The sequence below is a fragment of the Cardiocondyla obscurior genome, linkage group LG18 (assembly GCF_019399895.1).
Source record: "Cardiocondyla obscurior isolate alpha-2009 linkage group LG18, Cobs3.1, whole genome shotgun sequence".
NCBI classification, from domain to species: Eukaryota; Metazoa; Arthropoda; class Insecta; order Hymenoptera; family Formicidae; genus Cardiocondyla; species Cardiocondyla obscurior.
Genome location: NC_091881.1, coordinates 3,197,027 through 3,213,714, shown reverse-complemented (window position 1 = coordinate 3,213,714; position 16,688 = coordinate 3,197,027). Strand labels below are relative to the sequence as shown.

The following is a 16,688-nucleotide window of genomic DNA, read 5'->3' as shown; positions in this document are numbered from 1 at the left end:
TTATGTTTGAACTCTCTTTTAATGTCAATTTAATGTAATGTATAATTTGAGAATATAATTTCAAAATAACATACACATTTATCTGTGAGTCAATAGGCTTATTGGCATTATTCTCTATGTGTATAAAGATCATATGTAAAAACTTAATTTGCATATTTTTGATGTATAGCATAAATAAACATATATAAACCTTACCTAATCACTCCAAATTATATTATTTTTTATACTTGCACATTTCTATGCATCTTCAATATTAACTCATGTGTATAATTATAATCTTTATGTTACAAATATATTACATTTTAATTTACTATAAACTGCAAGATTTTTCTTATGTGTAAAGTTCACATTTATTTCTTAGTATTGTATATTTGTCTCTTAAAAGGTTTCTTAGAAATGTTTCTTTGAAATAACAATTAAACGTAAGCAAGAAAAAGTTGCATATAAAGATTCTGATGATCATATACTTTCTGAACGTAATGGAATTTATAAAATTACAGAAATCATATGGTTAGGTGAACAGGCTTGCACACAACGTTTCTGACGGAAAAGTGGCACCACCTGTTGCGATTTGCTTTTACTAACTCGTAACTTTACTCGTAAAAGCATTTATTTGAAACTCTAATGCATTACTTTATACCAAATAAAAATTATATATTTGTAATATATTTGTACTTATTCAGAAACGAATTATAAAGGTCATCACTTACCAGTACGATGCACAGTTAGCAGCATTGCCATCAGTCCTCGGCGACGACTGCAGAATCAGTCCTCGGCGACGATTCCAGGGTCAGTCCTCGGCGACGACTCCAGGGTCAGTCCTCGGCGACGACTCCAGGATTAATTCTCGGCGACGACTCCAAGGTCAGTCCTCGGCGACGACTCCAGAGTCAGTCCTCGGAGGCGTCTTCAGGATCAGATCTCAGAAGCGTTTCCTTGCATGCAGCAACGGTGTCGTCTAATACGGCGCACTCACACAAACGGAATCGAAGCACATTCACGTCTACACACGCAGCCAACTGCAATTACAGTACCAACCGTTAACATTTCGAATTACACAACAAATACTTTCTGCGTCTTAAATATCAAATTACTTGGTCTTTTGTTTGTGTTTCGTAACGTTTGTCCATATTGCAATTCAAATGTCATTAAAAATACGAAAATATATATCCGCGGAACGCAGTAACCGAGATACGATATTGTCGTTTTAGTTATTCGTGATACGGAATAAATCTTGAGAAATACGAGTTCCGACCAATTACCAGTGCACAAGTATTCACGATATACAATCTGATTGCATGGAAATTAGAAACTAATTGAACTTACTAATTATTTCGCATTCGATTCGGGAACGGCTCGTCTCCGCGACGTCGAGAAGAAGCGGGATATGGCGCTGTATGCGAACACGATGAACACAGACCAGCAACCTTACCAACCAAACATGCAACGTAGGTCAAATAATAGTCAATGCGCAACACGATTATCCGAAAATACAAGCTCAAAGCTTAATACGATATTTTCGTAAATTACTTTAATTAAATACATAAAGTACGCACACAAATAAATAAACAATCAATTTAAATTAAATATAACTCTCATTATCTCGAGTATTACATTCAACGACTAGCATATTACGCGCCGTTCTTGTCGTAAATCGACGAAAAGTTTAAAATACAGCATTAATTTCAACTTGCCGAGTATCACTGAGAATAAACGATTGCTGCTCTTAATCAATGTTATTAAATAATACCTTGTAAGTCTCAGTTCTTTATCAGTTCAATTTATCCCGACAGAGAAGTGTGCCAAGAGCTGCTTCGACAAGTGCATGATTGTTGGCTCGAAAGTTATATATATGATACGTAGTTGAGAATTATGTTAATGATAGTAATTGGTACTAGTTAATTGTGATACCTATGTCAGTAACGAAGTTTCAAGACACTACGTAATGCGGAGAGATGCTCGCGTGCGACCGTCACCCTCGAGTCGTTCCGTGCTAGTGGCGAGAGGAGGGGAATAGCTGGCAAAGACACTAGGCTCAGAGAGTGACGAAGCCTTGCTGCGCACGCAGCTATGTAGTGGAGGCAAGACGGCACATGCGGGACCGCCAAGGCTGTCTCCAACCATTGCTGTGTCCATAGTGCAATGAACAATTACTCCGTACTTCGAGCTGGGCTTTTACCCTCCAAAACTCACAGTTTTTCGTATCTTACAGCTTGCGTTGCAACGCACACGCGGCCAAAAAGGTTCTAACAATAACGTTAACATGAAACAATAGACAAATAAATTGAAAATTATCGCTGAACCTGTATTACTTTTAGAAATTCAGACGATTAATTAATCGGAAATCTGAAATCCAATAGAAGAGCAGTTTCATGTGAAACAAACTCTCCTATTGGATCTTTTGCTGAATTTAATTTCTTAAATACGTTTAGAATTGTAGAACGTAATAATTATATACATACAAATTGTTTTTAAAGTTGCTGAAGGCAATCGAAAGCTTGAGCAGTTATTTGAGACCGTAGTTGAGCAGCTCTGAAAATTTCGTGTAGCTAAAAATCTCTTTTGTTTTACAGATCGTTACTGCATGCTTACGTTTTCCTACATTAACGACAGTCTTTATCGTTCAGTGGCCACGTCCAGTCTCGTTCGCGATATACCACATCGAACGTCGAGAACGAAGTATTTCGGGTTCATCCACGTCTCTGTACGTCTCTTTACATGTGAGTTCGGCTTGCTTCTCGTTAAGCCGTAGCGCGATCTACATTGGGCATGAACATCACGTATGTAAATGGCGAGGAAATATATATGACGTATCGACAATATAAAGAAGAATTTATTTGCGGTGTGAGTGCTTTGTTAAGTCGATTCGTTCACACGAGACGCAGATCGCAGTATTAACGGATGAGACATACGTATGGGTGATCTGGATCTGTACTTTCCGCATTGATAAACGACAATTCTGCGAGAGGATGGCAAGTTGACCTATCACGAAGAATGGAATGCCTTGTACAACGGTACGTTCCAACGACAGGCGTACGTGTGTGTTTGCGCGTATGTGTTCATGATTGGTGCGGCGATGAATATTACAAGTCTATAACGGAAACGTAATTATCATTTCGATTCGCGGCGTAATTGCTTTGTCTCGTTTGCTTATTGCCTGAAAACGAGCGACCCGTGCCACGTATTGAAGGTTACAACGGTTAGGTCTCCTCGATATCACTTCGTCTCGCGTCACCTTCGTAGCAGATTTCGATCTAAATTTACGCGAGAGCATTGCACAAGTATCGTAATCACATTTTTTTTCTTTTTTTTTTTTCCATCGTTCTCGCTACTCGCGAAAGTAGCTCGTAATGACGTTTGCATTGCTGCATTGTACTCGTCGCGTGTAACGTCGCGGATGAGAGCGATCAAGCTGCTAGACACCTCGTCCTGAGACTATGAAGAGCATTACTTGGTAATGTGCTCAAATTTATAAATATTCATACATCGTGATTAAACAAAATAGACGTTTGCATAATTATACTGTATTGAAAATGCTTACTTGTTTTTATCTTTTTTTTTTTTTTAAATAACATAGATAATTTGTAATATTTGCATAGTTTAATGACACTCTTTATTCAACTTTTAGAGTATTAGAGTGAAGAAATTGATCCGCTTGGTGTTATTCAAGGTGTAAGGTAAGCAAAAGAAATAATGAAATAAGTAATTGATATCTTTTTTTTCCTTATAATATTATTATTTCTGTAGGAAAGAGTATGTTTGTATTTTAATTTATTAAATGTAAATGCAATTAAAAATGTGAAATAAAGGTGTTTTCTTTTTTAGAGATGGCAGATGTTGATCCTGAGACTTTGCTGGAATGGCTCAGTATGGGGCAAGGAGATGAAAGAGACATGCAATTAATTGCTTTAGAACAATTATGCATGTTATTACTCATGTCTGACAATGTAGATCGTTGCTTTGAATGGTAAAAAAAAAACTATTTAATTTTCAGTAACTTATATGTATGTAATGTATTAACAATTTTTTATTGCATTTTCAGCTGTCCTCCACGCACATTTCTCCCAGCTCTTTGTAGAATCTTTCTGGATGAAATGGTGCCAGATAGTGTGCTTGAAGTGACTGCTCGTGCTATTACATATTACTTAGATGTCTCTGCAGAATGTACGCGCCGAGTAGTCGCCATGGAAGGCGCTGTAAAAGCCATCTGTAGTCGTCTGTCTGGTGCTGGACTTGGCTCTAGAGTTAGTCGAGACTTGGCTGAACAGTGTATAAAGGTATTATGGATTACATTGATGATGCTTAACATATCGAAATATATATCTTTGATGTGTAAATTGATGTATCACTTTAAATTTTTGTAATGTTAGTTTTAATTAATATACATTTTTTTATAAATGCTAAAATTAGGTATTAGAACTTGTGTGTGCAAGAGAAGCAGGCGCAGTGTTCGAAGCTGGAGGTTTACCTTGCGCGTTATGCTTTATCCGAGAACATGGAGCGCGTGTACATCGAGATACATTGCATTCGGCGATGGCAGTTGTTACTCGATTATGCGGTAAAGTTGAACCTCAGGATAAGACTTTACCTGATTGTGTTGAAGCTCTATCAGTCTTACTAAGACATGAGGATGCACACGTTGCGGATGGAGCCCTTCGTTGCTTTGCATCGTTAGCAGACAGATTTTCGAGAAGAGGAACAGATCCCGCGCCATTAGCATCGAATGGATTAGTTTCTGAACTTTTGTATCGGTATGCTTTTTGTATATATTTAATTTAATTTTATTTTTATTTAAAAATATTTAAAATAATATTAATAAAATTAATAAAATATATAAAATAATTAAAAATATATAAAAAATAATTTTTTATATATTATTTATTATTATTACGATCGCCAGTTATTATAATCGAATTATATTGTAGATTGTCAAATGCAGCCGGCCCAGGCACATCTGCTGCCGCAACTTGCAGCAATCCAAAGACACCTCCACCATCCAGCACTGTGACTACAGTTCCAACTCCAGAGCCAAAGTCCTGTGCCTCTGTTTCAACTATAATCAGTCTTTTATCAACTCTTTGTAGAGGATCACCGTCCATCACACATGATCTTTTACGTTCGGAATTGCCAGACGCGATAGAAAAGGCACTAAAAGGAGACGAACGATGTGCTCTTGACTCCATGAGGCTGATCGATCTTTTACTAGTCTTGTTGTTTGAGGGAAGATCAGCGTTGGGACGTAATACTACCGGGGGTCCATCAGGGCCTTTATTACCAAGACTAAGACGTTTAGATAGCGCGGGAGAAAAATCGCATAGACAGTTAATTGATTGCATACGTTCGAAAGATACAGACGCGTTAATAGAAGCAATCGATACAGGAGGAATAGAAGTCAATTTTATGGATGACGTCGGGCAAACTTTACTCAATTGGGCGTCGGCATTTGGCACGCAAGAAATGGTCGAATTTTTGTGCGATAGAGGAGCAGACGTTAATAAAGGTCAACGATCGTCCAGTTTACATTACGCAGCTTGTTTCGGAAGACCTGCTATCGCCAAAGTTCTTCTTAGACATGGTGCTAATCCTGATTTGAGAGACGAGGATGGTAAAACGCCTTTGGATAAAGCCAGAGAACGCGTCGACGAAGGACATAGAGAAGTTGCAGCCATTTTACAGTCGCCTGGAGAGTGGATGTTACCCCCGAGTCAAGAACATAAAAAACTTGAAACGGAAGTGGAAGAATTTACAGAACCCAAAGGTGATCCTGAAATGGCGCCTGTTTATCTGAAAAGATTGTTGCCAGTGTTTTGTGCAACTTTTCAGTCGACTATGTTACCAAGTGTTAGAAAAGCAAGCTTAAGTTTAATTAGAAAAATGGTACATTACATTCAACCAGAATTACTTATAGAAACTTGTGGATCTGACAGAACCGGAGGATGTGGAGCTATGCTCGTAGAAGTAATTGCTAATGTTTTAGACAATGAGGTAAATATAATAATATATAATTAAAAAATATATAACGCTTATTTTTATTTCATATTTTCAAAAACAAAATTTTTATTTTTTGTGTAACTTGTCTTTTGCCTCGTTTGTTTTGTGTTTTACATATTTAAAAAATATTAAAAAATTTGTATGTTTTGATATTAACAGGAAGATGAAGACGGTCATTTAGTGGTTCTACAAATGATACAGGATTTGATGGTTAAAGGCAAAGATGAATTTTTAGAACATTTCGCACGTTTAGGAGTTTTTTCAAAAGTTGCTGCTTTAGCTGGGCCTCAAGAAACTACGCCCGAGCCAGAAACAGAATCAAATCAATTGGGAGAAGAACAAAGAATGGAAGATGCGAAAGAATTATTAATAGGAAGAGCATATCACTGGAGAGATTGGTGTATATGTCGAGGACGTGATTGTCTTTATATCTGGTCCGATGCGGCAGCTTTAGAACTATCAAATGGAAGTAATGGATGGTTTAGATTTATCCTTGACGGCAAACTAGCAACTATGTACTCTAGTGGAAGTCCGGAAGGTGGAACAGATACATCGGGTAAGCATGCACAAATACCCGCCCGCACGCGCAATATACATAATGCACGCACACACGCACGCACGTATGCACGTAGCACGCAAGCACGCATGCACATACGTAACAACACGCAAGCATGCAGACAGACAAGCATGCAAACACGCTTGCACGCTTGATTTTTTATTTGCAAAAATCATATTACTCTTGCATCATTTTTCATATTTTCCAATTTTCTTTATCAAACGGAGAGAGAGGGAGAAAACTGCTGTTATATTCTTTTTATTAATAATAAACTGATGAATATGTATGTATGTTTGCGCGCGTGCGTGTGTTGTGTATGTGTGTGTGTGTGTGTGTAAATTATTATACATATATACAATGCTTGTGCATTATTTTTTCTTCAACATCACTTCACATTATTTTATTTTCCATTTGTGATTAACTTTCGCGAGGGGAACTATGTAAAAAATAACTGGTTTTACTAACTGCCTACAGGAAAAGGGAGGAACACAGAGTCGCTTACCACTGAAGGTAGGTTATATACGTGTATGACTCGTTCGTTATATCATTGTTTAGTACATTTTACAAACGCGCAATACAAGAGAAAAATAATTATCACAACTTTTCTCTCTTTCTTTCAACTTTCCTATTGTAATGTATAATAGCATACTTTTATTCTTTTTTATACTTGATTTAAGATTTTTCAAGTAAGACAACTTATCACCTAATACGATATATCTATACATTTACAGAAAATCGTGGCGAGTTTCTGGAAAAATTGCAAAGAGCGCGCAGTCAGTTAAAAGTGAATTTCGTAAGTCAGCCTGTACTCTCTCGACCTGGCACTACACGCTTGGTCGTAGGAAATTGGGCATTATCCAGTAGAAAGGAAAGTGAATTGTGTATACATAACAGTGATGGTCAGCAACAGGCAACTATTCTAAGAGAAGATTTACCAGGTTTTATTTTTGAATCAAACAGAGGTACTAAGCATTCCTTTACAGCGGAAACGAGCTTAGGTATGAAAGAAATATTTTATTATTTTAATTGTTATTAATGTTAGACTTTTTAATATTGAAATGTTTTATGGAAATTTATTTTATAATTTACTTAGGTCCAGAATTTGCGGCAGGCTGGACTGGCAAAAGAGGAAAGAGATTAAGATCAAAGATCGAAGCGATTAAACAGAAGGTTAAAGTACAAGCGCAGGAGATATACGAGCGTTACTTTAAAGCGGCTCAAGCTCAACCACGCGGTGTAGTCGCTAAGCTTGGTGCCATTGTTAATTTGATAGAGAAAGCATCTCAAAAGCAACAATCTGGAAGCCGCGAATGGCGTAATATATTGCAAACTGCATTAGAACAACTTAAAGTATTATTAAATGAGGAGGGTCGAGTATCGGCGTATGAGCTACACTCCAGCGGTCTAGTACAGGCGTTACTCGCTCTATTGGCTGCGCCTCCTGGACCTTCGACACCGAGAGCGACCAAGCTAAGAATGCAAAGGATAACTGCGTTTAAAAGTTGCTTCCAAACAAAAGACACAAATAAGGAGCCTAACTCAGCGAAAATTTTAGTCCATAAGTTGGTTTCGGTACTGGAATCGATAGAAAAGTTACCTGTATATCTGTACGATACACCTGGATCGGGCTACGGTTTGCAGGTACGTTATCAATTTTAGTGCATGACAACAATACGTAATTCTTTTGCACATGTGTTTCTCATATTTTAATATATTTTTTAGATCTTGACGAGGAGATTACGTTTTAGATTGGAAAAAGCTTCTAGCGAGAGCGCGTTAATAGATCGATCTGGCCGTAGTTTAAAAATGGAACCCTTAAGTACGATACAACAATTGGAAAATCATTTGTTAAAAATGGTAGCTAAACAGTGGCATGATCACGACAGGTCTACATTCGCTTTTGTAAAAAGATTAAAAGAAGAAAGTAAAATAACGTTCAAATATCAACATGATTTCGATGAAAATGGTTTACTATATTGGATCGGAACGAATGCTAAAACTTGTTCCGAATGGGTTAACCCGGGCCAGTATGGTTTAGTTGTCGTAACATCGAGCGATGGAAGGAACTTACCGTACGGTCATCTTGAAGATATACTCAGCCGGGATCCGTCGGCGTTAAATTGTCACACAAACGATGACAAACGAGCATGGTTTTCGATAGATCTCGGTGTTTGGATTATTCCAAGTGCTTATACCCTGAGACACGCGAGAGGATATGGCAGAAGCGCATTAAGAAACTGGATGTTTCAAGCCTCGAAGGATGGCGTTACGTGGATAACATTGTACGCTCATGTAGACGATTGTTCTTTAAACGAGCCAGGTAGTACGTCTACTTGGACGTTAGAACCACCAAGCGAAGAAACACAAGGCTGGCGACATTTACGCCTACAGCAAATTGGAAAAAATGCATCTGGTCAGACGCATTATCTGTCTGTATCTGGCTTCGAGGTTTACGGAGAAGTTACTGGAGTATGCGAAGATTTAGGTCGTGCAGCCAAAGAAGCCGAAGCCGGTGTACGGAAGCAAAGAAGATTTATCAAGACACAAGTTCTTAAACATTTAGTTGCAGGAGTTCGAGTTGCTAGAGGTTTAGATTGGAAGTGGAGAGACCAAGATGGCGTACCGCCAGGTATATAATTTATTAATCTAAATTACTATATTACAATAGTTAATGTAACATAATAAATCTGGTAATTTTTTATATAGGTGAAGGTACAGTTACGGGAGAATTACACAACGGATGGATAGATGTAACGTGGGATCATGGCGGCTCAAACTCGTATAGAATGGGTGCTGAAGGAAAATACGATCTTAGATTAGTTGGCACTAGTCTCGATGCAGACAACACGGCAAAATGTAAAAGCGGTGGAGGAGTTTTAACAGGTCGAAAATCAAACAGCACTCCTAGTTTACCTGATTGCACCGATACCGCTATACGTAGTTCAGTAGCCTCTACGGATCAAGCTGCGAGTGCGGATAATTTAGCGGCAAAGGTATAATCTATATATAATATATATACATATAATTATTATTAAAATAAATATTAAAATAATTTTTAATAATTAAAATAATTAAAATAATTTAGCGGCAAAGGTCTAATTTATATGTAATATATATATACATATAATTATTATTAAAATAAATATTTAAATAATAGAAAGATACACATATATATATTTTTTTTTATATATATTTATTTATATTTTTATGTATATATAATTGTGACAAACAGCAAGCTGCCGAGTCGATAGCCGAAAGTGTATTATCGGTGGCACGTGCCGAAGCAGTAGTTGCCGTAACTGGTGAGAGCGGAGCAAATTCGACGAGCGAACTGTCAGTCGTGCTGCATCCTAGACCGGATGCAACTGTTACCAGCGATCTAGCTACTATCGTCGAAAGCCTCACTCTTAATACGGACTGTCCAGTTAACACCACTAGTAATCGGGCATCCAGCTCAAAACCACTTTTTGCTACAGTACGAGGAAACAAAGTGAGTTGTGAAATAATTACTATTACTATTTTCGTTATTTTGTAGATTAGGTATCGTAGTTTATTTACTGATAAATCGAAATGCAATACGTAGGCTAGTGGAGGTTTATTGAGCTTGGAAACCGCTGAAGTTCTGGACCGTATGAGAGAAGGTGCTGATAGATTACGCAACAATACCAACAGTTTTCTGAGTGGTGAGCTACTTGGTTTAGTGCCCGTTAGAATCAGCGTTTCTGGCGAGTCAGAAGAAAACTCATTAAGGATTAAATCTGTACCAAGACATCATCCTACTGGGATCGCGGACGGTATGTGTATCGACAATGACTTATTTCCGAGATATATTTTTCAATACATTACTCACTTTTAGCACTATAATGCTTACATTAAAATTCTATCAAATAGAGAGATCTCGTCCGTAACTGTACGCCTTTTAAATACTTTTCATGCTCGTATGCGGTAAATACACGACCGCACTTTAATCTGTGATCGAACAATGATTTCCTTTCCTCGTGCTCGTGCTGATAGCGTATGTAAAAATTTCCGTACATTTCCTTCGAATTAGTTGCTAAAGACTGTACTCGAGAGAAAGAAGCTAGCTCGTCTACGCAAAATGCAACGGGCGGTTGTCCTGTTGTGGTTACCAATCCCATGTCGGTATCTGTGCCTAATCTCGCTTGTTCCGATGCTAACAATACCTTGGAATCAACAGCTGCTACTGGTTTATTGGAAACTTTTGCTGCAATGGCGCGAAGACGAACATTAGGTTAGTTTTAAATTAAATAATTACACGCAATAAACTACTTTTGCTATTATTAAAAAATACATATTACTATTAATTATTAAAATTATTTTTAATTATTAAAATTATTATTTATTATTAAAATTATTAAGCTACAATTTTAATGTTTATAATTTTTATAGCATAATATATTGTACGTAAAATTATTTTTTTTTATTATATTTAGTTACATTAAAAAGATAATAATTTGCAATTATCTTTACAAAATTACATTTTTTGTTTCCAACAAATCTTTTGAAAGAAAAAATAAAAAAGAGTGAAAATATTTTCAGGACCTGCGGGTGGACAGCATCTCGCTTCAAATTCTAATACGAGTTGTAATCCAATTCGAGGACCAAACTCCGTATCCAGTCTCGTACGATTGGCACTCAGTCCCAATTTTCCTGGTGGTTTACTTAGTACAGCTCAAAGTTATCCAAGTTTAACAAGTAGTGGACAAGTAGCTGGTAGTGGCGTTACTACAACAACTGGACCAGGTTTAGGACAAGCGCTTACTATGTCTCTGACTAGTACAAGTAGTGATAGTGAGCAGGTAAAATTATTATTTAAACAACTTTTTTTTTAAGAAATTAATGTGTTTTATACGCTAGAAATATGTTATTTCAAAAGTATATGTGCGTTAAAAAATATGAAATATGATTTAGTTTTAATACAGCATAAATACGTATGTAATTTTAGGTCAGTCTCGAAGATTTCTTAGAATCCTGCGGTGGTGTAGCAACTTCTAGTACTGGTGGAGGTCGCACTACAGGTGGCCCTACACTTTTGACTGAACTAGAAGATGACGAAGATGGTGTCTTGGAGGAAGAAGAAGATAATGAAGAAAACGATCAAGAAGTAATTGCATTATATTTCATTACACGAGAACGTACACTGAGAAAAAAATTTAGTTGCATACGTTCAAACAAATGTTTATTTAAAGTGAGCAAAAATACATTTACATCAGTAAAATATATTGTCTATTTTAATATATTTTATTAATTCAAATATATTTTTGCTTACTTTAAATAATTTATTTGTTTGAACGTATTTAACTAAATATTTTTTTAGATTAAATTATTTTTTTTCTTAGTGTATATAAGCAATGCGAGATATATAATCGTTATTATATTATTCCAGGAGGAAGATGAAGAAAATGAGGAAGAAGGTGACGGCTGCGAAGGTGAATACGAAGAGGTAATGGTAAGTCGTAATCTCTTGGTAGCATTCATGGAAGAAGAAGCACCACAGAGTAGCAAGAGACGTGCATGGGATGATGAGTTTGTACTGAAGCGTCAGTTTTCTGCTCTTATTCCCGCTTTTGATCCGCGTCCTGGTCGAACAAATATTAACCAGGTAAATAATATATTAATATAAATATTATAATTTAAATAATATAATAATATAAATTAATTCAATTTTGTAAAAATTGCGAGCATTATTTCAATATTTTTACTACAGACAACAGATTTGGAAGTTCCCCCGCCTGGTAGCGAAACGCAAGTTAATAGTCGTATCGGATCGTTGCCTATGCCTAGACTTTCCTTATCGTTGAAAGGACCAGGTTTTCCGGGTATACCAGATGTTGAAATATCACTTTCGGATTCACACGCTAGTATCTTTCAAGCGGTTCAGGAACTAATGCAGTTAACTGAATTAGGCAGTCGTCAAGAAAAATTGAAAAGAATATGGGAGCCAACCTACACGTAATAATTTGAAATTTATTAATTGCATTAATTATTTTTTACGGCACTAAAAATACTGTTAAAAAACAGCAAATTATTTAATAAATTATATATATCTCACTTTTTTATTTTTGTAATATAGAATAATATATAAAGAAGCAAGGGACGAAGAATCATCTGGCAGAGCAACTCCAATCGTAACGTTATACTCTCGTAATTCAACGCAAAACGCAAACGCATGCACTGTCGAGGATGTCTTACAACTGTTGAGACATATATTTGTTTTGGGCTCTATTCGAGATGAGGATGCTTCGGCTGAGCTGGACGAGTCGAATGATATGACGTACTGGCTTTACCCAGATGATTTCACATCTAAGAAAATCACAAATAAAATTGTACAACAGATTCAGGATCCGTTAGCCCTTGCCGCTGGTGCACTACCTAATTGGTGCGAGGAACTCGCGCGAAGCTGTCCATTTTTACTACCTTTCGAAACAAGACGACTTTATTTCAGTTGCACCGCTTTCGGTGCTTCACGATCTATTGTATGGTTACAAACACAACGAGATGCGATTCTTGAAAGACAAAGGGCACCGGGCCTAAGTCCACGGCGTGATGATAGCCACGAATTTCGTGTCGGCAGACTTAAACATGAAAGAGTCAGTGTACCAAGAGGAGAGAAACTATTAGATTGGGCAGAACAAGTGTTAAAGGTATTAAAAAAGAAAGAGAGAGCGATTATTTTTTTATATACATTTTTATATACATTTTATATACAATAATATATAATTTAACAATATTAAACTTTTATTTTTTCTAGGTGCATGCAAATCGGAAAAGTATACTCGAAGTAGCATTTGTAGGGGAAGAAGGTACCGGTCTTGGACCTACCTTAGAATTTTTTGCATTAGTTGCTGCGGAATTGCAACGTAAAGATTTAGGTCTCTGGTTATGCGATGACACCACCGATGATAATGCTACACAAATCTTAAACGAAGACCAGATTTACGTTTCTGGAGAGAAGATTCGGCCTGCAGGATACTACGTAACGCGTGCCAGCGGCTTATTTCCAGCCCCATTATTACAAGATTCGGCAAGTTGCGATCGCGCTGTTCGATATTTCTGGTTCCTAGGAGTCTTTTTGGCAAAAGTTCTCCAGGATAATAGACTAGTAGATTTACCGTTATCCCGTCCATTTTTAAAATTAATGTGTCGTGGTGATATTTCGAACAATGTCAATGAAAAAATCGGTCTTACTGGTGTCACGCAAGAGAGTATGTCATCTAGTATGTCCAGTAGCTTTATATCGGAAGAAGGAGAAAATGATACTGCGTATTCTTCTCTAGAACCTTGTCCGTGGTATGCCGGCTTATTAGATATAGAAGATCTCGTTGAGGTGGATCCTGTAAGAGGAGAATTTCTAAGAGAACTGCAAAACGCGATCGCGAAGCGTGATAGAACTTTCTCCGATGGTCCACGATCTGCTGACGAAGAAACGTCATTATATATAACTCATCCATCAGGCACTTCGGTGGCTATCGAAGATTTAGCATTAACCATGACGTATTCACCAAGTTCGAAAGTTTTTCAACATGATCAAGTGGAATTAGTGGAAGGTGGCTCGGATGTCGTAGTAACGATAGAAAATGCAAAAGAATACGCAAATCTTACGATCAATTACTGCCTTAACCAGGGAATTTTTAGACAACTCGAAGCGTTTAAATCGGGCTTTTCAAAAGTCTTTCCGATGGAAAAACTTCATGTTTTTAGTCCAGATGAAATGCGAGCGATGCTTTGTGGAGAACAAAACCCACAATGGTCGAGAGAAGATTTGCTCAATTACACCGAGCCAAAACTAGGATATACAAAAGAAAGGTAAGATTATGTCAATAAAAATCTTTTTTTTATCGTAATATTTTTTATAATAAATTTATTATATGTAAAATATGCATATATTTAAATATATTCTAGAAAATTTAATAGATTTATACGATAAATACTATAAATTTTAATTATTTTATTTAATGCAATTTTTTTCAGTCCTGGTTTCCAAAGATTTGTCAATGTGTTGTTATCATTGACTGGTCCCGAAAGAAAAGCGTTCTTACAATTTGCCACCGGTTGTTCGGCTCTACCTCCAGGAGGTTTATGCAATCTACACCCCAGATTAACTGTTGTGCGGAAAGTGGACGCTGGTTCTGGTGGTTATCCTTCTGTTAACACCTGTGTTCATTACTTAAAATTACCAGAATATCCTACCGAGGAAATCTTAAGGGAAAGGCTGTTGGCTGCTACCCGAGAAAGAGGGTTTCATTTAAATTAATTAATTATTTTCCCTTATCCCATGAATCAAATAAATCGTAGATTACGCGGGACAAAATTATACTTAACAGATACACAAACACACACAAACATATATGGTAAGTATGTATATGTATGCTGTGTATGTACGAACAAGTGTAAGAACGGCCTTTATTGTAAATTTTGATAATTTTATTTTCCGGGATAAATAGTTAAACGAACACCAATTTAATGATTTGAGACTTTAAAACTTTCTTTACAAAGCATATCTATAATGTTAATGTCGTATTTCTTTGATCTTTTGTTTCGACTTTGTGTTTTATCTTATCTTTAAATTTAGATGAAAAGTAGTTTTGCATTTCCTTGTTTCTTTTCTTTTTTCAAATCGTTCTTTCTCAGATATATTAAATAATTATCTTGCCTACTTTCATAAATCCGTGATCAGTAAATCATAGTACATTTGTCATTTATTAATGCTTTCAAGCTCTCTTAAAATGATATTGATTTCCTGTATATTCTTTGTAATATTTTGTATGTACATATATTGTCTTGATTCATAAATAAGTTTTGTTTTCTTTCATCAAATTTTTCTAAATGACAAAACGTTACGATGGGTTTATCATCTTTATTAATTTCTCGTTATGCAATTTAAATCTTGTTTTTCTTTAAAATTTTTGAAACATAATAGTGTGCATTATAGAAAGTAAAATTGTACACTGAAAAGTAGATATGACATTTACCACGGTGACGGCGATTACCACATGACACTATCGTGATGTGCGTCGACCCTCATACGAAACCCATAGTTAATATACCACGAGGTGCCGGCCGCTGACAATCACCGAGAACTAAGGGAGAGAACAATCCCACTACTTCCTCCCCTCGCTTTCTTAATCTCCACCCCTTGGGCCAGGCCTAAAGGGTGGACGGGGGAAGAAGTGGTGGATAGTAGTGGGACTGTTCTCTCTTTCATATCTTGGTGGTTGTCAGCGGTCGGCGCCTCGCAGTATATAACAGCGCTGGCTTCACACGGACGAACCTCTGTATTTGTACGCGTGGAAACCGCGATTCCGAGTTGGGCTCTCTGGTATATAACTATAAGTTTCGTGTGAGGCTCGTCGCATATCACGATAGTGTCATGCTAATCGCCGTCGTCGCGGCAAATGCCATATCTATCTCTCAGTGTACATAGTTGTAGTATATGTTAATTAATAACCGAGGGACCCTTTTTACTATTAAATAATTAAAAGTTATTAAATCCAATTAAAATAACTCTAAAATTTTAAAAAAGCTAACTTATTTTATATTTATAGCAAAACTTATTTATATGAATCAATCCAATATCTATATTAAATAGATAGGGCAAAAATACATATATATGGTATACATATTTATATTTAATGTAATTTCTTGGCGTGAATTAGTAATTCTCTTATTTTATTTTATTATAGGCATCATTAGTCGTTGAACTTACAATTTATAAATCATGATTAATCAAATTTTTAATGAGCATATTGCACTGATATGTTGCAGCGACTTATGACAGATGTGTTACTTTCTTGTACATACATGCAAGTAAAAAGAATTTATTTGAATATGCACATGCGTACGTGTGCGCATATGCCTGCGTATGTGTGTGTGTGTGTGCGTGTGTATGTTATGTAATTATTGAAATATTTGGAATTTTGGTAGACGTCTAGAAATGACGTATTTCGACAATATTTACGTGAATTATTATATAAAATTGGTCAAGTTTGAAGGCTATTGTTTTCCTAAAAAAATTTCTAGAGATATGTTTAACGTATTAATTTTCTTAGAACAAAAATTTAAATGTTTTTTTTATTTATAAATAGCTACATATGTATTATTTTTATTACAATTATTATGC

At 36.3% G+C, this 16,688-nt stretch overlaps 1 protein-coding gene and 1 long non-coding RNA gene across 5 annotated transcripts in view; one reads left to right on the top strand and one right to left on the bottom strand.

Annotated features, from left to right (window-relative positions):
• The window catches only part of LOC139109664 (uncharacterized), a 51,563-nt gene extending 49,292 nt beyond the window's left edge, over window positions 1-2,271 (bottom strand). For both annotated transcript variants that reach the window (XR_011546876.1, XR_011546877.1), the window contains exon 1: window positions 711-2,271. This is a non-coding gene — a long non-coding RNA (uncharacterized lncRNA). The remainder of the gene's footprint in view (window positions 1-710) is intronic.
• Window positions 2,272-2,772: 501 nt separating this feature from the next.
• Ufd4 (ubiquitin fusion-degradation 4-like) lies at window positions 2,773-16,640 on the top strand. Of its 3 annotated transcripts, XM_070668846.1 has the most exons (22): window positions 2,773-3,014; window positions 3,629-3,677; window positions 3,826-3,967; window positions 4,043-4,277; window positions 4,411-4,751; window positions 4,926-5,985; window positions 6,151-6,547; window positions 7,022-7,057; window positions 7,279-7,545; window positions 7,641-8,188; window positions 8,270-9,176; window positions 9,254-9,540; window positions 9,780-10,037; window positions 10,131-10,341; window positions 10,599-10,799; window positions 11,108-11,367; window positions 11,514-11,672; window positions 11,955-12,170; window positions 12,276-12,520; window positions 12,642-13,212; window positions 13,320-14,374; window positions 14,540-16,640. In XM_070668846.1, exons 3-22 carry the CDS (start codon window positions 3,828-3,830, stop codon window positions 14,820-14,822), a joined length of 7,677 nt encoding a protein of 2,558 aa, XP_070524947.1. In that variant the 5' UTR covers window positions 2,773-3,014; window positions 3,629-3,677; window positions 3,826-3,827; the 3' UTR covers window positions 14,823-16,640. The 3 variants fall into 3 exon arrangements, with proteins under 3 accessions (XP_070524947.1, XP_070524948.1, XP_070524949.1); XM_070668847.1 differs by lacking the exon at window positions 7,022-7,057; XM_070668848.1 differs by lacking the exon at window positions 10,599-10,799 and having other exon boundaries at window positions 2,774-3,014.
• The last annotated feature ends 48 nt before the right edge of the window (window positions 16,641-16,688 follow it).

Bases quoted from the DNA above. Each gene is read 5' to 3' on its own strand.
- Ufd4 (XM_070668846.1), top strand. From the start codon at position 3,828: ATGGCAGATGTTGATCCTGAGACTTTGCTGGAATGGCTCAGTATGGGG. The intron at 7,546-7,640 runs GTATGAAAGAAA...TAATTTACTTAG, and splicing joins TACAGCGGAAACGAGCTTAG to GTCCAGAATTTGCGGCAGGC. The intron at 12,171-12,275 runs GTAAATAATATA...TTTTTACTACAG, and splicing joins GTCGAACAAATATTAACCAG to ACAACAGATTTGGAAGTTCC.